The following is a 21,618-nucleotide window of genomic DNA, read 5'->3' as shown; positions in this document are numbered from 1 at the left end:
TCACAAGTGTTTAAAAGAAAAGCATAATTCATGCGTTATTCATTTTTCCTTCACCCCTCAAATGTGGTTTGTAAGAGTCACTTGATGTCTAAGAAATGAAATAATTCTTGTTTGACAAAGGAAGGAGAAATGCTAAGGAGTAAATTTCCGTTCAGTCTGAGACAGAGTTCTGGGATTGGAATGAGTTTTATACTTGACTCGGGCTACATTTTGCTGTCTTTTGTTCATAGCCATATCCCACCCCAACTATCCCGGCCTTCTAAAGGAGAGATCACCGGAAGCATAAAAGGCTATCTCAGCTAACACAAGATCTCAATTACAAGACCATCGTGGGGTGGGAGTGGGAGGGATAATCGTATAGTGGGAAGGATGCCGAGAGTAGGAGGGGAGGGAGAATGACCAACCCCCTCCTTCACACCACTTGGGAGATATTCATCTGGCCAACTTCTCCCCATCTTTCAGTTCCAGCTCAAAGCCTCTTGACTCCCAAGACTTAGAGTAGCCTTCCCATGCACATGCATACGTAGCACGTGTGCTAATCAAACACTGTTAATAATCGTGCCTTTACTTCTTTATCTGCCTTGATAGGCTGTAGGCTCCTTGGTGAAACCTCTTACTAGTAGTACCTTTACTAGTTACTAGTCCTTATCACAGAGGAGAGGCTAACAATTACTTACTGAATAACTGAATTAATAAATGAATAGGAATTGGATTATACAGCCAGGGGGATGTAGATTTTAGTGATATAGACTTTTGAGTGAAGTGGTCGTTTTTGCCTCTTTGAGTCAAGGGACAGGTACCTTTTGGCCTTCTGTAGGCTTTTGGACACAAATAGAGGAAAGTTCTAGAAGCTTTTGAAGTTTGTAAGAAATGAGGTATGTATTTAGCTTTGGGAACAATTTTGGTTTTGGAGAATCAGTCAAGTGAGAAGATGAAGCAAGGAACTTAGACCTTGGTTGACTCTACACAAAGGAAAAAGGAACCTGCAGATACCCCTCTAGGTTGTCCAGTCCAGTTCATGAAGATATTAAAAAACAGAGATCTAGGCAGCCTTGCTTACCAGGAATAAAGACTGTGTGGGCCTGGAACATTTTTTGTGTAACATCTCTTAGGGAGACCAGAATGTGGTGGAGAAAGACACAGTTAAGAATCCTACACCTGACATTAATGTTATGCATGAAATCTGTTTGAAATTGGGATCTATGTTCTAAATAGTAATACATCTCACACAGGGAAGGGCCTCAGTAATATTTTACTTTATATTCCTTTATATAATAGAAAAATAATTTTTTCTATGTACTAGGTTTCTGCTTTTAAGTATCAAGAAAGACAAGAGTACAAAAGCTGGTATGTGTACATGTGTGTTATGATAGACTTAGCAAATAAACTGCTTTAAGAAGCATAAACAAAAGATGAATTTTGAAACCACTTGACTCTCCTACAAGAATCCAATGACGAAAGCCATATTTCAACACGTGTAGCTCAGTTCTGAAAAGCCAGAATCGCTGGCCATGTGTTAATTGATCAAACGTGGCTGAACGACTAAGCTTCAGTTTGGAGGGATAAAGCTAACACAATCAAAAATTCTGAAAAGTTCTGAAAAGCCAGAATCACTGGCCATGTGTTAATTGATCAAACGTGGCTGAACGACTAAGCTTCATTTGGAGGGATAAAGCTAACACAATCAAAAATGTAGATAGAATCAAGTAATGCTAGGTTTCTACTGTTTGTTAGTATGCTTCATTAGACAACATTAAAATGGCAGAATGTCTGAATATGTATAATAAAGGAATGTGTCAAAAAAAATGATTCCTAAAACTGTCATTTCTGAATGCATCATGCTAAAGCTTCCCTTGTTCTTTTTTTTTGAGACACAGTCTCACTCTATTGCCCTGGCTAGAGTGCCATGGCATCAGCCTACCTCACAGCAACCTCAAACTCCTGGGCTCAAGCAATCCTTCTGCCTTAGCCACCCAAGTAGCTGGGACTACAGGCATGAGCCACCATGCCCGGCTAATTTTTTTTTCTATATATTTTTAGTTTGTCAGTTAATTTCCTTCTATTTTTAGTAGAGACGGGATCTCCCTCTTGCTCAGGCTGGTTTCGAACTCCTGACCTTGAGTGATCCACCCGCCTTGGCCTCCCAGAGTGCTAGGATTACAGGCAGGAGCCACCACGCCTGGCCTTCCCTTGTTCTTTTTATTACAAAATAATTGGAGGGAAGGATCATTCTCAATGCCAAAGTAAATTTCCTTTAATCCTCCTCTATTTAAATATTTCCTTTTTTTATACACGACATTAGTATTTCTTCACATTTATAAGTTCTATGGAATTTGTTTTTCTTTTGCTTAATATTCTGTTTTTCTCAATGTCCTCCCCTAAATTTAATTTCTCTCTCTTCTTTCCTAGTTTTCCTTTCTTCTTTACTGATTTTTCCTCTTCCTTCAGTCTAGACCTCAATTCTTTTTCTTCACTCTCTGAAGCAATATTGCTGATCCCAGCTTCTTTAGCATTTTGTAAGATTAATTTTCAAGAACTCATATGCTTACTAAGGGCTTCTCTGTACTATATATGGTAAATGGAAATAAAAAAATAAAGAATAACCTTTGGCCCTTGTAGTCCTTGAGGTCCGGGAGGTCCAGGGGGACCCTAAATCAAGAAAAGGTACAATTTTAAAAAGTAGCAAGTACATGTATTAAAACTCATGCTTCAAAGAATAACCATGTTACATGTTACACACTTCTCTTATTTCTATCAAAATCAGATATCCCCCAATATTGATATGTAATGGGGAAAAATTTCACTGGTTATATAATTATAAAAACTGCCTATGTATATATTAAAATATCAACACATCTTAGGTCAAAATAATACTGAACATGCTTTTGGGTTGATCCTGTAGATGATGTAAAATTGCTGCTGTGCCCCAAATTCACCTTCTCAGGATTAATTAGCTTATCAATACTACCTGCGTTTCTAGATACACTACTTGCTCCTCCACCCCAGGGCTTTGATTTTCCAAGCTCTAAAGAACAAAGCTATATTATTAAGATAAGGCCAAAGACTTCAAAGAAAATTAACAATAACTTTGTTTCATGGCTTTTTCTAAGTAGACAAAGTGACTCAACAGGGGAAATGTAGTAAAAGGTTATTAACACAAAAACACACAAAATTAAATATCAGATAAAAGCAATTGCTACATTAGTACCATTTTGACTGGCATGCATCAACACCAAATTCAAAACCACAATCCATATTACTATATGTGCACTTAAGTGTTGAAAAAAAAGAAAAAGAAAAAGAAAAAAAATTAAAAAAAAAACAAAACAAAACCACAAACCACAGAAACCATGCAATAGGAGTTACCGTGACAGTTAAGGTGGTAATCCTCTGTTGAGAAAATGTATTGACAAAGACAGAGTTACCTATGTGTGTGCTAAAGTACAATAACACATTTCTGAAATAATCAACTTTTTGAATATGTTTTGGCAAGTCTGATGGCTTATGAAGAATCGACAAGACACCGAGAACATATTATCCTATCTTCAACACAGTATAGTTGTAAAGATTTTTTAAAAATTAGTTTTAGAATCTTATTTTTAAAAATCTATGATTGAAGAAAATAAAATGTCAAAATTTTAATTCACCCGATTAAAAAAATTATATAGTAAAGTAATACACATTAGAGATTTATCAGCATAATGAACTGAGAAATTTTGCTATTGATAAAAGCTCTATTCTAAAGAATACTTTGTTTAGAGAAAATGGAAATATTCAATTGCATATTTTTTCTTTTAGTCTATAGCTCATTTGTTGCATTAAAATTAACATTTTTTGTGTGATTTCCATGACTAAGGATATTAGTTAACATGCAATTAATCTGGTTCCTTAAAGTGCTAGACAAATGTAACAAAATATACTCTCTCAAAATATGAATAGCTCTAAACATGATTCCTAATCCATGAGTTATATTTTCTAGTCTAGGTCCTCTGCCAAAATTTCTATAGGGCCTATACCACTTTATGAAATCACAGAGCGGGGAACACTTTCCATTAGGGGCTCTGGTCATAGAGAAACATTATCTGATTACATGTAAACTTGTGGGTAATGTTTTTTGTTTTATTTTCCACTTCTTTTCCACTACTTCCACTTTTGTTTTCCACTACTCCATTCCAGTGACTCAAGCTGTTGTTATTATTGTTATTGTAAAAAATAATCTTACCATTATCTATCTTACTTCAAATGATTCTCTGGTGACATGGTGTCATCATTCTTTAGAAAACAATATATTATATTTATGCATGTGTACACATGGTTAAAGTTTGTATTTTATGATCAAATAAACAGTCATGGTCATTATAGTTTCAGAGAAACATAAGAGAAAAAAAAATCAGTGCTTTTAGAAAAGCAAAAATGGCCACAAACTGAGGACAAGGATATATATATATATATATCGAGAATTTTATACCCTGAGATCTGTATAACATAAGGTAGCATTTACTTCATTCTTAACGGATTCACCTAGAGCAAGAGTTGGATGCATAGTTGTGATAAAGCTACTTTTTCACTCTTATAGTGTAAATGAGTCATTTAAACAGGGCTCTTAGAAAATCATAAAGTAGAAACAATTCTTTTATCATTGCCTTCCAATTACATATTACTTTTTAACTAGAAAGCAGAATCATAAAACTTTAGGAAGGAAATGAAATTTAAAATTCAAACTCTCTGAAATTTTTCCAACATGTGCCATGTATGAATTCATTTTTCCCCTTGAACACAAACTAGTTTATCTTTTTTAAAATTTAAGAATCACAACATGTTTTATAATGAGCTGCATAATAAAAGAATATTATTAATGGTAACTGAACTAATAGATGGGGTTTAAATGATTTTGTTGAATAACTATGTTTGTAAGACCTGAAAATTGTGTAAGACCTGAAAATTGTGTATTGTGTATTGTAAGCTAACTTCACAAATACACACCTTTGATCACCATCTGGAACCATCTGAGCGCAAACACACAGAGAAGTCCTAAAGATACCTGCTCACTCTGGATTTCTTATATGTGGCTCTTCTAAGTTAAAGCTACATAAACTCAGCAGGGTTCCTCCTGAACTCCAGCAATGGTTTGAAAACCAGAATTTTTAGTAGTGATGGAGAAAGACATGCCATTCTCTAGTGAGACGTGATGTAAAATGAGGGGTATGAACTGTAAATTGGGTAAAGACTATTTATTCCCTAAGATGCTTATATGAATCTCTTTAGAATCAAAGGTTATTTTCTTTTATTTCTTATATTGATGCAAACTTAAAATTGTCCATGATATACACTAAAGCACAGGTTAAGTTTAGATGGTGATGAAAATTTTTAAAAGCCTAAATTAGGAAACAGAGGTTTGACTGCTAGTTATAGAAATTTAATGACCTTAAATAAAAACAAATAGCTTATGGCAATGTTTATGTAACAATTTTCAATAGAGGCAACAGGAAAATGTTATATTTCTAAAATGGTATGATTATAACTGTAATATACTCCTATTTATCTAATTTATCCTAGATTTTCTTTTTGGCAGATTGTTTTAAAGGAGGCAATAATGAAATGAAATCTGTAAAACTATAAATATCCATCACTAGTTGGAGAATTAGAAGAATTAATGTCTACCACCTCTTCTCAATCTAACTTAATGGATTTTATTAGGCACTCTTAATCTACTAGAGCACTACATTAGGAAAACTAATAAATAGTTTTGAATTGAAAAAATAACTATAAGCTATTTATAAGCACAATGTATAGTTGTCCTAATAACCCCATGAGAATAATAAATCTTTAGGTTGGGACATGAGCATGAACTAGCTGACTACGATGGATAGTGACTGCTGTACAGTCATACAGAACTCAAGGTGAGAAAAAGAAACTGAGAGTATTTATCTTTTCATATCAAGATGTAGGTGTCACATTTTTAAAAAAGTATAATGCTTTAAGCACATTAGTAAAAAGTGTTCAGAAGCTCCTAAAAATAGCCCTGAGAATAATACTTGATTTCACAGACTTATAGAAAAATCTACTCCAATAACATATTTATTTTGCAGATAAGATCAATGAAGTATAGATATATTAAGTGATTTTCCCAAAAGGACAAGGACTAGCTAGTTAGTAGTAGCTGGGAGACTGAAACAGAGATTTCCATTTTAGGCTAAAATAGCTTGCCTCATGCCAGACTCTATGCATGCAAAGAATGCTTTAAAAACTCATTCACAGTTTTGCAGAAAATGGCCAATACTATTGGAGAAGTTCTTGAAAGATAAGAGAATAAATACCTCTCTTATCTCAAAGGTATCTTAAATACCTCTCTTAGCTTGTCTCTACCACCTAAAAGGTGGTAGCAAGAATTATGGTATCATTGGAAGTAGTTTAAAGGAAATTTATAACAGTGCTAATAATTAGTTTTAAAAAAGGGTCCATATATTTTATAAGCAAGAACTTTGAAAACATAGTGGGCACACCAAAACTTTGTGTTCTCCGTCTCTCTTTCTCTCCATAAGCAGTTATCAACCCATGGGAAAAAGTGAACAATTTAGAAAACTGGTTCTAGAAGCTGACAATAACCCAGAGGCTACTCTGTATGTCCAGTCTACTTACGCTGAGGAGCATAACTTAAGCTGCTGACCAGAGATACACTGTCCAAGGAACGTTTCTCCAAGCAGTAAACATGCTTCTCTTCACATTTTACCAGACAATAAAGAATAAAGAATGAAAAGACTAGAACAATAGGCTGAGCTGAACACAGATTTTTGCAGAAACTCTCTCGAGATGGGTGAGAAGGGCAGGGAGGCGCCACGGGAAGAGGAATTGGGCAGGGGCTGTTGCCACGCCAGGCACGACGTGAACTCGATGTGGACCTGCTGGAAAGGGAGAGCAGGCGGCCTCAAGAGGCACGTTGGAAAGGAAGTAGGAGCACCTGGTGAGACGGAATAAAGAAAGAACCAAGAATAGTTTTTAAACGGCTCTAAAGTTTCTATCCCCACAGAGTCAAAGGCTCATGGCGTCACTGACAGCAACTAGTTCAGTGAGAGAGGAAATCACCTGGCGGGTGGCGGAGGTAATCGGCGCGCTTGTGTGGATTGGAGGAGGTCGGTAAGGAAGCGGAGCTGCCACAGGAGAACCGTGCGCACAGACGAAGGCAGGCAACAGGGAAGAAGTGGGAGCCGCAGCGTGGAAGCACAGAGGGAGTGAACACACCAAGAAAAGATGACAGACTTGAGGACACCAAAAATCAGAGGCTGGACAGAGAAATTGGAAATACCCAGATGGAGTGGATCCATCAGAGGAGAATTGAAATGAAAGTTGATGGTAGACCAGAAAAAGAGTGGTTTGGGGTAAATGTCACAGAGAAGCAAGGGTGATAAGCACAGTGGACTTGACACAGAGGGCACTGTTGACCTTTGTAGGAGAAGTTGCGACAGAAGGATGAAGAGGACGGAGGCTAGAACGCAGGAGTCTACACACGAGAAGACTGAATCGGAAGCAGAGGTGGTGGAGACGAGCCACAGTCTAGTTTTTACTTAACGGAAGGGAAACAACTGAAGGGCAGTGACAGTAAGAAATCCTCACACAGGGCTCACTATGTGCCCAGCGCTGTCCTAGGCATCTAGTACTTACTGAGCCCTTTGCTCTTCTCAGGAACCCCGTGAGGCAGACACTGACTGCTGTCAATACTGTCCTCGTTTTATAAATGGGAAAACTGAGGCACAGAGAAGTGAAATAGCTTAGTCACACATTGGGTGAGCGAGAAGGCTGAGACCTGGACCTGGAGCGGTGGCTCCGGGCCACGGAGCTCCTAAGAGCTTTGCCGAGGCCCTCGGTGAGTGAGGGGCACAGGTGGCCGAACTGCCACAGACTCTCACCCATGCGGCTTAAGCATCTCTGCCGGTGGAGGGGAAAGAAAAGAAGGGATTGAAAAATGCCACAAAAGGAAGAAGACGAACTGGGGCGGAGAGACAGCACGGGTTCAGGAGAGCAGGGAGAAGGCGACGCTGACCGTGCAGCCTGGAGACCAGGCTGTGGCAGCTCATGGCGCCGCCGTCTCGACCGGGCGGGGCGCAGGGACTTGCCTGCAAGGCTTCGTGGAGGTTGCCGTTGTAGTCTATGATCTCGGTGGCTCCTTGATCCCCCTTTTGACCGGGTGGACCCTGCAAGAAAAACCGGCCACGGGAAAGTCACGGGACTTACGTCAGCACAGAGGGTGGATGTGGCAGAAACGGAAACAGCAGCTGGCAGCCCCCTTGACATTACTTCCCTGCTAACCCCGACTGCTAACCCCCACTGTAGAATAAATAAATAACTGTGCTCCAATTTTGTCCTTATTTCAAAGGAGGCAAACCACTTCTAACTTCCTGTCTCTGGTAGGTTAAGGATAGGAAATCTGATTTTTAAAAAGATATAATTTGTTTTTTAAAGAGACAGGGTTTTGCTATGTTGCCCAGGCTGGTTTTGAACTCTTGGGCTCAAGCAATCCTCCTATCTTGGCCTCCCAAAGTGCTGAGATGACAGGCATGAGCCTCCATGCCCAGCCAAGATATGATTTAATCTCTGAAACTGTTTTCTGAAAATTCTAAAATATAGGCTAATCTGACATGATTTGCAAAATTTTATTGGCTTTATCCATATTTATTAAAGTAACCTCTAACCTCTTTTTACTCATCCATGACTCAATAGCTTGCTTCCTCATTCTTTAAAAGGCTAGAACATTGTTCTGTAGAAATGCTTGGCTTTCTCAACAGAAATGTCATGAAAATTAAACCAAACAGACAGCAAAAAGGAGAGTATATATCTCTTTAAGACATCTACCCTACTCATTAGATCTGCTACTTAATTTCTATTAGTCATGGCCTAATTCCCTGACTTTTTTTTTAAAGGCTCTGCACACATGGGTTATTGCTTTCTCTATAATTGGGTTCATTGAAAAATGGAAAATTCTATGAGCGGATGGCTATGGGCTTGCCATTGCTCATTTAGCAGAAGGCAAGTAGGCAGAAAGAGTTCTTCAGACTTTCTTCTCAAGGAAGCTTATTTTATGTGTTAGAATCCCCACATTCACTCTTCCTGGTGACTAAAATAACAATGACGAAGTGAGGGGACAGCAGAATAATTAGAGTTGTCTACCGCCAGTGCTATTCCTGGGTATTACTAGTCCAGATGTCTTGTGAGAAGCTGCACAGACACCACTTCAAACCCGGGCTTGTAGGGTGCAAAGTGTGACGAGAGGCTCACTCACCCTCGGTCCCAGCGTGCCAGAGTCCCCCTTGTCTCCACGATCACCCTTTTCCCAAAGAAAAGAGAAAAAACTCAATTAGTGGTGGTGGCAACAGTCTAGAAATCTCTTGGGTCTAAGGATGTATTTGTACCTTACAGCAGCACTTCGAATACGAACTTCTGAAGCGGAAAACAACAATATCCACCACCAAAATGGCAAATGTTTTTTTAAGATGCTGCTTGAAGGGAATTAAAATTCCTTTTTCAGATAATAGAGGATCTTGGAACAAAAATACATAGTAACTCTCACTAGGTGGGCTCTGCAAACGCAAAGCAAGCGGTTTCCATGGCACCCAAAGTAAGCTTTTACCTTTCAGATCGAGTCATGTTCTTCCTGCTATTTGAAGCGATTTGGGGCAAAGGGACAAAGAGCCAAGCAACTGTGCTGTCTGTTCTCTAAGAAGAAAACTATAGATAATTGGGACAGGGGAGGGATGGGGAGCTCATTCCAGGGAGAATTAGGAAAGAAGGGTCACAGGCCAGGCCGCCCTCTGATGATGGACATCTAAGGAAAGGTTGGTCTGCAGGGACACACCGGTGTTTAACCCAGACGGTGCTGAAGTGGACAGCAGCCGGCGGAACAGGCTGGCCGAGCTGAAGGTCATGGCCAGGGCAAACCTAGCTCTCTCTCTCTCTCTCTCTCTTTTTCCCCCCTAATGCAATATGAAAAACATCTTAAGTTTTATTTATGGTGTCATTACCTCACTTGTAGAGACAGCACAAATACTCTAAGCCCTCAAAATTCTCAGAACTGTAAGTTTGGGGAAGAGATTTGAACCTGTGCAGATTTAAAGGTTCTTTAAAACAGCCTTAAATGTATAGAGGCCTTTTCCTATATGGACTTCAAAGCATTTTTTTATATCTTTCTACATATTCATATAAACTGGGTAAGGAACAATGAAGAAAAGCAGGAAAAAGGATTATAATTTTCCCCCATCCACATTATGCTAATAACATTGAGTATAACAATTCGATTTGCTATGAATAGAGCATTAATACTCTCTGCTCTCTGTTTTCTTCATTTTGCACCCATTTTTCCACGTTATTAGCTAATGGCATTTTATTAGCTAATAGCATTTTATGATTCTGCTGACAGTAATACACTATTGCAGATAGCATAAAGAACATGATAAAGGGAAGAATTTCAATTGGTGGCAAAATTTTAATGCACTGTAGGGAGTCTACTAACCTAAAAGCAAAGTATAATTTGAACATTTATCACAAAGATAGCTAGGGGGTGAAAAATAAGATTATATAATACATAATTTAAATTAAGTAAAGTTCTTATTTTTTCCCAAAGAAGCTATTCTTATAAAACAGGAAATACAACTTCTCTTAAAGCATAGTTTGAAGCACAAGTATACAGGAAAACAAGCAAGATGAAACAAATCAATTGGGGATATCACAAGGAAGAAATCATTGCAATCTCAGTGTGTGAAAGCGTTTAATCTAAAACATGATTCTCTGTGGAAAAGGCAAAACAGCACAGACCTTGAAGGCCTCATGTTACATTAAAATGGTTACCAGGTTACTGACCTTTGACCCCTTTGGACCTCTAGCTCCTGATTCACCTTGTTTCCCCTATTGTGGGAGAACATGGAAGATGAAAAAGAGAAAATGACAGAGGAGATAAGAACAGAAAAGAGAAATCAGCAGTGACTCAGAATAATGAAGAAAATGGAAACACTTTATTTTAACTGCTTTAGTATATGGCTCTAGTAATGCTGGTTACTATAACATAAACATGAGTGCCATCACCATAACTTTAGTTTATTCTCCGATCTCTCCACCAACCTTCATTCCATTATTATTCTGAAGATTTCCTTCCCATCAGTGGATGGGAAGAATTCTGTGAATAATTCTCATTAGGCTCAACAGTGTTTGCATAAATTTCCTTTTCATCAGAGAGTTAATCATTTCCTCTGTCTCTAGGATCGGTTATTAAAATAAAGTGTGACCACATTAGTTTGCAGGAAGTTTAGATGAACAAAGATCAAACAGTCTAATACATCCTTAGCTCTAATATTTTCAAGGTGTTACACTCCATCAAGTTACCATAGAAATGAATGCAGCATTTATTGATAGATTTTCTCAGTAAGTTTTAATATGCACTGAGTGATAACGTGCTAATACAATAGCACTTCTCCCTTTACGTTTGTGTGTTATTAAATTTGCTCACCAAACAGAGTAGATTAAACAGGGTACGTTGAATTTTAAAATCCCTTTTGCAAAGAATGAATTGGTGTGTGTTTCAATAAACTGTGATTTGGGCTATTTTTATACCTGTTGGGAAATTTAATTTTAGTTTTCCATGTTCTAAAGCATGGCATGCACTTCCAAATCAAAGACTGTTCTTTTCCAATGTAAGAATAACTGACCTTTGGTCCAGGGGCTCCGGGCTCCCCTCGCTCACCTCTCCCAGGAGGCCCTGCCTCCCCACGTTCTCCCTGTCACAAATTGCAAAACAGGTAAGTGGCTGGTCCTTGTAGATTAATAAATAAGTTAAATGAAATCAAACAAAGCAGAAAGTTACTTTGTATTTACCAACTACCCATAACTGTATTCATCTCTTAACATGAATTTATCTTACTTAATAATCAAAACAATTCCTGATGGTTAATTTTAGGTGTCACTTTGATGGACACCTAAAAAGCCAGCAAAGCATTACTTCTGGGTAATGCCTGGGCCACCATCCAATTGGCTGAGGGGTGGACAGAACAAAAGGGCAGAGGAAAGGCGAATTCTCTCTCTCCTGGAGCTGGGGCACCCTGCTTCTCCTGCCCGTGGACATCAGAGCTCCAGGTTCTCTGGCCTTTGGAGCCCAGGATTTGCACCAGTGGCCCCCGGGTCTTGTGGCTTCAGCCTCAGACTGAGAGCGACACCGCTGGCTTTCCAGGGGCTGAGCCCTGGAGCTTGGGCTGAGTTTCCAGCTTGCAGATGGCCTACTGCGCCTACTGCGGGATCCTCGGCCGCCATGTTCCGTTAGCCGATTCCTCTCCTAAATCCCCTCTTAGCGTGTGCTTGCTCCCTCTCCCTCCCTCTCTCTCTCTCTGTGTGTGTATGTATGTATATATATATATATATAATTGATTCTGTCACTCTGGAGAACCCTAGCTAATACACAGTCATTCAGTGTTGATATTATTATTCCCATTTTGCAGGGAAGGAAATGGTTTGGTAAATGCCCGTCAGAAAGCTATGTTGGTAAACAGAAGGACCTTTAAAAGCGATTGATAAGGGCCGTCCTTGTACCTCAAGACAGGAATGGACACCTGTCTTCCTTCTACAGCCACTTTTTATTACCAGCCAGGGGCTTGGCAGAGGGACGAAGCCCCACTTTGCAGCCCAGCGTCCCCGGCGTTAGTCCCGGCTCTGTCATTTGCCAGTTCTGTGTTTTAAGGCAAGTTAGTTACATTCTGTAAACCTCAGTTTCCTTCATAAAAACGGACAAAATTACAGTATTGATCCCATAATTTATGAATGTAAAAGCATTTGGAACGGTGACCACACAGGTATGACAGCTTTTTAATATATTCATGGCTCTGCGAAGTATAAACAGGGCTCCGATCCCCAAGGAGCTGGTGATCTAGTTAGGCAGACAACAGCCACATGAACAAAATAGTTACGAATTAAGGAGTAAGGCTGTATGTGATGGAAGAGGAATCTTCATTAGATTCTGGATGTTGTGGATTGGACTCACGGACGTGAGACCTGCGTCATGACCTGAAGGATGGATAGGGTTTATTTCATAATTATTGCTGTTGATGACTGTACCGTGGGTGGGTGCGGGAGCTGCATGACACACTTCACGTGCATTATCCCATTTAACCCACAGGGCAAATGAGAAAGGTGTTATTATTCATATTCCGTAGATGAGGAAGCCAAAGCTCAGAGACGTTAAGTAGCTTGCCCCAAATCGCAAAGCTTGTAAAGTGGGAGAGTTACAGTTTAAAACTGATTGTGGCTGGGCGTGGTGGCTCACGCCTGTAATCCTAGCACTCTGGGAGGCTGAGGCGGCAGGATTGCTCAAGGTCAGGGGTTCTTGAGACCCGGTCTCTACTAAAAATAGAAATAAATTAGCTGGACAACTAAAAATGTATATATATATAAAATTAGCCGGGCATGGTGGCACATGCCTCTAGTCATAGCTACTCGGGAGGCTGAGGCAGGAGGATTGCTTGAGCCCAAGAGTTTGAGGTTGCTGTGAGCAAGGCTGATGCCATGGCACTCTAGTTTGGGCAACAGAGCCAGACTCTGTCTCAAAAAAACCCACCAAAAACTGATTGTGATCAATCTTCAATTTTTGCATACATGTTTTGTATATACATCTTTTGCATAGCTCTGATCATTTCCTTACCATAAATTCCTAGTTGGAGAATTGCTGGGTCAAAAAGTAAGAATACTTTAGATTTTATTATTTTTTTGTAGAGACAGGATCTCACTGTGTTGCCCAGGCTGGTCTCAAACTCCTAGCCTCAAGGGATCTTCCCAGCCTTGGCCTCCCAAAGTGCTGGGATTATAGGTGTGAGCCACCATACCCAGCCAAAAAGTATGAACACTGTAAAAGCTTGCCAAATTGCCCTCCAGGAAGATGGTGTCATTTTATACTCCTTAAACATAAGGTAGAGGGTATCTGGCTTCCTACATAAGCAGAATTTTAATAATCAAACATTTAAAATTCAGACTGTTGATGGCATATTCATGGATGAGAGAAGTCTCCTCCTCACTGAAGGAACTGATTTATCTCAGAAAGGGCAAGAAAGTAGGATTGGATATTTGATGGATAATGTAGGGCTTTAAATTCCAAGATCCTTATCCGTCATACCATGCTGCTTTGGGAAGGCTGTCTGGTTTTGTAGAGGAAGTGGGCAGGTTACAGCAAGGGTTAAGCAAGACTCTGGGATTCGCAGCATCAGCTGAGGAGTGTGAAAATGGACAGACTGGGAGAAAGGCACGGGACTTGACTGGATGTATGGGATGGAAAAGATGCCCCAGAAACTGCAGGACTTCTTTTCTTTACTCTTTTTAAGAAAACTCGTCTTCCCTGCCAATAAAGTGAGACTAAAGGGCTTCTGATAGTGTAAGGCATTTTTATTTTTTTAAAAAAAATGTACAGTATTTGGTGTTTCTTCTAATATTTTACTTTAAGAATTACAAAAGGAAGAATCCTAAACCAGTTGCTATACAATTGTTTTAGAGAAAAATAAAAACCTGAAAAAATCATTTAGCTGTATTTCACTACAGGAATGGAGTCTATATATCTTTACATAGAATCACTTTTTATTAATCTCACAATGCCCCTAATTAGCTCCCTATCACTCTGTGAAATTGTATCAGTTATTTGTTGACTTCTTTCTCTCCTATCTCTCCCTCCCATAGTAGAATGTAAGCATCAGGAAAGCAGAGACTGTTTGTGTTGCACTTGACTTTCCATTCTAAAATACAGAAAAACAACCAGCAAAAAAACCCCTGCTGAATTAGTGAATAAACAATTTTAGTAGAAGTATTCTAAAATATTCTGACTACAAGCCCATTTCTCTATATTTATGGAGGTCGCTCCCAGGCACTGCTGTGGCAGCAGGGACACAGCAGGACATTGTCAGAGTTTTATTTTTTATTTTATTTTTTTAAATTTCAGCATATTATGGGGGTACAAATGTTAAGGTTATGTATATTGCCCATGTAAAAGAGAGTTTTAGATGCCACTGCACGTCTTTCTTAACTATGATCTCTCTTCACTGCGTTGGGAGTAAAAAACACAGCCTTAGTTTATATTTTAAATCTGAATTTAGTGGCATAAATGCAGATTGTCTACATGACTAGAAAACAGTAGTGTTCAGCTGAAAGAGATTTGTAAACAATAGTGACTTTCCCATTAAGATACTGAACCCATGTTAAGGTGGGCAATTCCGACGACAGTGAACTTCAAAATATAGTTAATAAAAGGAATTTCTGCCTGTCCACACTCCTTGTGGAAACACGAAACAGGTACAGCACATTCCTTATTTTTATTGGGGTTCAGAGCAGTGTCTGTTATAAAGGTAACATCACGCTAGGGTCTTCCTAACAGTAATCAATGTTGACTTTATGGCTCTACATCTGCATCTTTTTTTGGAACTGTAGAATAGTTTAAAATCAGTTCATGAAAGAAAAGATATTTTGGGATGAGCTTCACTCTCCACTGCCTGTGTTTCTTCTACCTTCCCTTATGTAGCAAACAAAATGCCACAAACGTTTGCAGATCTGGTCCCTGCCCGGGTCCCCTACAGGACCCGGGCTCCTCACTGTCCGCGCCCTCGCTGCCTTCTGTCCTCACCCCGCCTGCGGCTGGGCCTGAGCAAACACCTCAGTTCTCACAGTGACAGGATCACTCATCGTCCCCTCACTCGCTCTCTCTTCTCATTCCAGAAAGGCATGTCTCGTGTGAATCTGCTCAGGCTAACACAGCCATTCCTCATATTTTGTTAATAAGCCTGAAGGCTCATTAGGTGAGGAAGAAATTTCTTAAGAAAACAACAATTTTGCATAATTTGACCGAGTTTCAGTCCGCCTTAGGCCATACATAGTTTCCATCTACTAGAATTAGAGGTATTTTCACTTGACCAGCGGGAACGCGTGTTCTTCTGTCAGAACAGACCATGAACATATTTCTCTAACACTTGGAAATCATCCCTGGCTTATTTCTGGTGAATGCAAGACACATTGAGGCAAGGATCACTATGGTTTAAAAATAAAAGAATGCAGTTTGATGTAATTTTGCCCTTCTTTGATTCACGAGCCTGTCATGAGTGAAGTTCTGCATCAGAGCTGTAGTTTTTTATGTCTTACTGGGTAGATGAAAAGAGAACCATGGGCCTGACTGTGTTCACAGCAATGCATTTTTTTCCATGGCAGCATATAGATTTTGCTCATAGGGTCCTCTCTGGGCTTGCCAAGTAGAAGATCATGAGATGGTTTTCATTATAGAATATTTCTGCCGATGTTATTCAGGGTGGATCCTTTTGGGATGAGGCACTGAGGAATCTATATGACATCAGTACTTGCCTTTGAAATATAGGCAGTAATGGGAAGAAGTCATAATGTTTGATTTACAAGTATATCCTAAAATTGGCAATAAGGGGCAGGAGTTAATGGGTGCTCTCTCTGCTCCTCAGAATCCCCCTCCTTCTTCATGTGGCCAGGAGGCTAATAGCATCATAGCAGTTTAGGAGCAATTTGGGAGACAAGTGAACAACTAACATATTCCACCATCCTGTCGCCTTGCCTAAGGCTTTCTGGAGTTAACTTTGCATTACTCTATTGAATGCAGTGTCCCATCTGAAGTGTCAGTAAAGGGTGCACTAAGCTGCTTTTGTTCTCTTTTCGGCAAAAATATCTGATCATCTCAATAACTGAGTTACTCCACATTTCTTTCAATGAACTAAAAATAGAAAACAGAAATTTCAGTAAAAAAATAAGGAAAAATTATTCTACTTACTTTTGTTCCTGGTAGCCCTGGTAAGCCTGGTTCTCCTTGAGGACCAAGGAAACCTGGTTCTCCCTTTGAAAAGATGGGCATGAGATCATTATTCATTTGATAGTAAATAGATCAAGCTGAACTCATTTCTTCCTACTAGGATTTTACTTCCTTGATTATATACAGCCTTCTAGCTGACATCTAGCTACAGACTATAAAATTGATCAGAATCGGTTTTGATCAGTGAGAACACTTCGAATGAAATGCTGGAGAAGCTTTAGAAAGTGAAAGTGACAAACTAATCAGCTAAATGTCTTTACAAGCTCCTTTCTCACCACTTACCACGTTAAGGCACACTATGTCTGGGTGAATGTGGCAGGTAGCCCCTGAGATGGGCCTCAGTGACCCCACTCCCTGGTGTTTGAGCCCTTGTGTAATCCCCTCCCCGTGAGTGTGGACTGGATCTACTGACTCACATCTAACTGCAGGAGTGAGGGGACAGCACTTCCCAGTCTAAGTTGTCAAGAGACTGCGGCTTCCATTTTGGGGCCCTTTTTGTTCTCTCGGGCTTGGATCGCTGGCTTTGGAAGACGCCAGCTGCCATGCTGTGTGCGGCCCTATGGAGAATCCCACACTGTGGGGACGAGGTCTGCAGCCCGAACATGTGTGCCCTAGGGGCAGATGCCCCGGGCTGCAGAGTCCGCAGAGGGGACCACAGCCCCCGCCAACAGCCTCGCTGAGATCTCCCCAGAGACTGGCCCGGCGCACCTCACCGTGCTGTGCTTGCATCCCTGTCCCTCAGACTCTGGGAGAAGATGTTATTTTAAGCCACTACGTTTTGGGGTGATATGGTAGGCAGCAATAGATAACTGTCACAATGGATGTGACCAGGGAAGAGATTCAGGAAAGTTAAGCATGAAAGAAAAAAATCTCTCTCCTTTCCATGCCTCCAATATCTGCACTGCCCAGTCATACACCCAGCTAGGGTAATAAAAACTGTATTTGGTCTTGGTCCCCAATTCCTGGCACTGACCTCCTAAAAGCCTTGGAATTTTCTCAGTGGTAGGAGTAGGGAACATCTTTTGTTATTCATAACCAACCCCTTTCGACCATACCTGAGTTTGTGTGAATGAGGTGACTTTTATCAGCCCCTAGATAACTTCAGGATGGGAACTGGTTGCCAGAGAAACCAAGGGTTAATGAGCAGGTTGGAACTTTCTGCCCCACCTCCCAGCCCCTGCGGAGGGGAGAGTGGCTGGAGATTGAGTTCAATTGCCATGTAATCAATCATGCCTGGGTAGTGAGACCTCCACAAAAACCCCTAAATGACAGGGACGGGAGAGCTAGTGAGTTGGAGAGCACATCCATGTGCCAGGAGGGTGGAATGTCCAACTCCTACAGGGACAGAGGCTCTCATGCTTGGAACTTATGCTTGGACTTCACCCTATGTACTTTTTCATCTGGCTGTTCATTTTTATCCTTTATAATCAACTATAAAAGCAAGTAAAGCATTTTCCTGAGTTCTGTGAGTTGTTCTAGCAAATTGTCAAGTCTGATTTGTGAGAACCCCTGAATTGGCAGCCAAGTGAGATAGAAATGTGGGTAACCTTGGGACTCAATCCATGGTGACTGAACTGAGGTCAGTCTTGTGAGACTGAGCCCTTAGATCTGTGGCGTCTTATACCAAGCAGGGTAGTTAGTGTCAGAATAGGATGGTGTCAGAGAATCAAAGAGTTAGAAAATTTTTGTTGGAAAAGACACCACATATTTGGCATGAGAAAATACCCGAGACCAGTGTACACACAATGTAAGGGTTTAACTACTTGAAGTCAATGACAAAATTTTAAAGCAAAAATCATATTGGCTCTATTCCCATATATCCTGTTTTTTCCCCCTCTTGGATTATTTCTGGAGCAGTTGTTAATGTTGTTTGATATATTTGATTTCTTCTAAGGCAACAATATTTCAACCTTTGTTTCATGATACTTGGAGTTGAGCAGGAAGGTGCAGAGAGAATGTTTTACAAGAAGTGCTAAAATGTCATGAAATATTTTTCAAACAAGTGAACTTTCAAAATATGCTACATAAAACCGTGGGCATTGGGTGAGGAACAAAAGGATATCACAAAACATATCATACTGATCTGTAAGTCAAACAGATTTACCTCTAGCTTTGGTGCTCATGAACTGATTTAAGAAAAAAAAAGATGGGGGTGGGGAATTAATGCTTAAGGTTTATTGCTTGTGAACTTTCTGTAACTCTCTATTCTATCTACCCCACACCCTCACATCTAATGGAAAGGAGAATCTGAAAATATAATTTTGGGTGGATCTCTTAAATGGTCTAAAATGAAAATCTGAATTATATTCAGAGAACTCAGTGATGACCGTTCTACTTCTAGTAAAAGAGTTTAACTTCTTATTTCATAAATAAAAAATTATAAGGAATACATTTATTAACATGCAACATATTTTTCCCAATAAAATTATATATACAAATAAGTAAATATTCCCTTCCCATTTTCAAGAGAAATGCTGTGCTAAAGTCAATGTGTATCATTGGTAACAGCTTAGTGTCATGGAAATGCAAGGCAAGTTAATATGTTGAAAGTTTACAGGTAGACGAGAACTCTTGCATATCTTCAAGTAGAAATAAAATGAGCTCACGTTTGTTTAGCAAATCAAATAGAAGCACCATTAAAACATACTAATAAAAGAGAAGAAAAAACAGTAAATGTTGCAAAAACACATCTTATACAGGTTAGTGTTTAGTTTATAAAAAGATGAAACATGCAGGTGTATTATTCACAAATGAGGCTTTGTGATCTCAGGAGCTAGACAAAAGTATTTTTTCTTCCTTTTTAAAAAGAACATATTATTAAATTCCCTTTAGTAAGTATATAGAAATTTTTTTTAAACAGAATGTTCAGGGCAAACATTTTTATTTTATTTATTAATTTTTTATTTTATTTATTAATTTTTCATTTATTTTATTTTATTTATTAGCAATACATTTGACAGTTTCAACAATGTTAGCACTACTAATATTGGCTAATTTTAAAGGCTTTGAGTATGATTAGTTATACCTGATCATGCCACTCTAAGAAAACATCTACCATATCTATCCATTCGGACATACTTTTCACTTCAATTTATTCAAGGAGAAAAATAGCATACTTAACTTAACGATCGGATCACAGTTTTATGTTTATTTACTTCCAGAGTTCTCAATCACTTTAGAGACATTATTTCCATCCTATCTGTATCTTGGCAGGATGGGGAGGAGATAATTACTGGTCTCTTTTCTCTCTCAGCCTTCATAAACAATTGCTGAAGTCCACAAGGCATGAATATATCTACTCACAGTCATGAGCTAGTTGGGCTGATTTTTACCTTGTTAAGCTTATACCAGAGGTTCTCAAAGTGTGCTCTGGGGCCCCCTGGGGCTCCCCGGACCTTTTCAGGGAGTCTTTAAGGTCAAACTATTTTCGTAACACAAAGGCATTATGTACTTTTTTTACTTTCTTTCCCTGTTGAGTGCACAGAATATGAAAAATTCATTATATGGTTCCAGATTCCACATTGCGCCTACCTCTTGGAAACTACCACGTGTGGAGTTTGAGGTAGGATCAAAGAAGAAGATCAATAGTTACCTGAATAGACTATTAAAATAACCTTCTTCTGTCCAATTACATATCTGTATGAGGCTGGTTATTCTTCATATAGTTTAATCAAAACAACAAATTGCAACATATTGAATACAGATACAGATATGAGAATTCAATCACCTTCTACTAAGCCAGATATTAAAGAGATTTGACAAAATCCTCCCAAAAAGTATAACAATGTCACTTTTCTTGCTCAACTTTTTAAATCTTGTCTTTAACAAAAAACAATTATAGTTCATAAAACATGTTATTTAACATGTAATCGATTTTAAAAATTTTCTGTTTTAATTTCTGAAGTTCTTTCAATCCTAATTTTTAAGAGTGTAAAGGGATTATGAGACCAAAATGCAAGAACTGCTGGTGCAAAAATGCAGAATTGTGTTAAAGGCTGAATTTGCAAGCCAGAGTCCTGAGTGCCAAATAATACAAGATTCTGGCATTGTTGAGGGGTGGCTTAGATAAGACTTAAGTTAGAAAATACAAGCAAAATAATACAAGCAAAGCACTTAGCACTTTAGAAAATACAAGCAAAGCACTTAGCACTCTCACAATAAAGTGTGTACAATATATGCTTGTCATTATTGTTTCCCTTATCTTATAGGCTTAAAATATTAGCTATCATTAATATTTTTATTATTAGTAATAGTATTACAATCTCTGCAACATAGTTGGTAATATACAAGGAGACTTCTTGTCACCTTCCAACCTGCCTGGGGCTACATTCAATACTTCTTCTTCTTTTAAGAAGTAATCTGAAATTTTCTAATGTGAAATATTATTTTATGAGCAATACCTACTTTCCAGGGCAGTTAGGATTGCAACACCAAAAGAGGTTTAAAACATACAAACTGTGTAAGATAGAGACGTGACAAGTTTCCTCAGAATGAATTTTCTTCCTTTAAGGAAGGAAAAGAAGAAAGCGATCATACCTATTAAATTTCCCTAAATAAGTTAACCCGTTAAAAAAAAGAAATACTTTCTTGCAATAAAAAGCAAGTAAGTGGCTATTAGTCACAATTCTTGTCAACTAGGATAGAGGGAAGAGACTGGGGGTTGGGAAAGGCAAGAGTACTAAGCAAAACACTTTTAGAAAATCATCTTTGGAGTAATCAGACTACAAAACCACAAGCTAACATAAGTTTTCAGGGTAAGAAACAGGAGAAATAACTATTTATATTGGAAT

At 39.0% G+C, this 21,618-nt stretch overlaps 1 protein-coding gene across 1 annotated transcript in view; it reads right to left on the bottom strand.

The window, feature by feature from the left end:
* Window positions 1-21,618, bottom strand: part of COL25A1 (collagen type XXV alpha 1 chain) — a 393,583-nt gene that overhangs the window by 38,426 nt on the left and 333,539 nt on the right. The window contains exons 19-25 of the mRNA XM_012766225.3: window positions 16,790-16,852; window positions 11,691-11,759; window positions 10,849-10,893; window positions 9,275-9,319; window positions 8,112-8,189; window positions 3,367-3,390; window positions 2,605-2,649 (exon numbers count right to left, since the gene is read on the bottom strand). Of these exons, the coding sequence (XP_012621679.1) occupies window positions 2,605-2,649; window positions 3,367-3,390; window positions 8,112-8,189; window positions 9,275-9,319; window positions 10,849-10,893; window positions 11,691-11,759; window positions 16,790-16,852 (369 nt within the window). The remainder of the gene's footprint in view (window positions 1-2,604; window positions 2,650-3,366; window positions 3,391-8,111; window positions 8,190-9,274; window positions 9,320-10,848; window positions 10,894-11,690; window positions 11,760-16,789; window positions 16,853-21,618) is intronic.

The sequence above is a fragment of the Microcebus murinus genome, chromosome 27, assembly GCF_040939455.1.
Source record: "Microcebus murinus isolate Inina chromosome 27, M.murinus_Inina_mat1.0, whole genome shotgun sequence".
Lineage (NCBI taxonomy): Eukaryota > Metazoa > Chordata > Mammalia > Primates > Cheirogaleidae > Microcebus > Microcebus murinus.
The sequence above is the reverse complement of the archived record's forward strand: the minus strand, read 5'-3'. Positions and strand labels throughout refer to the sequence as shown.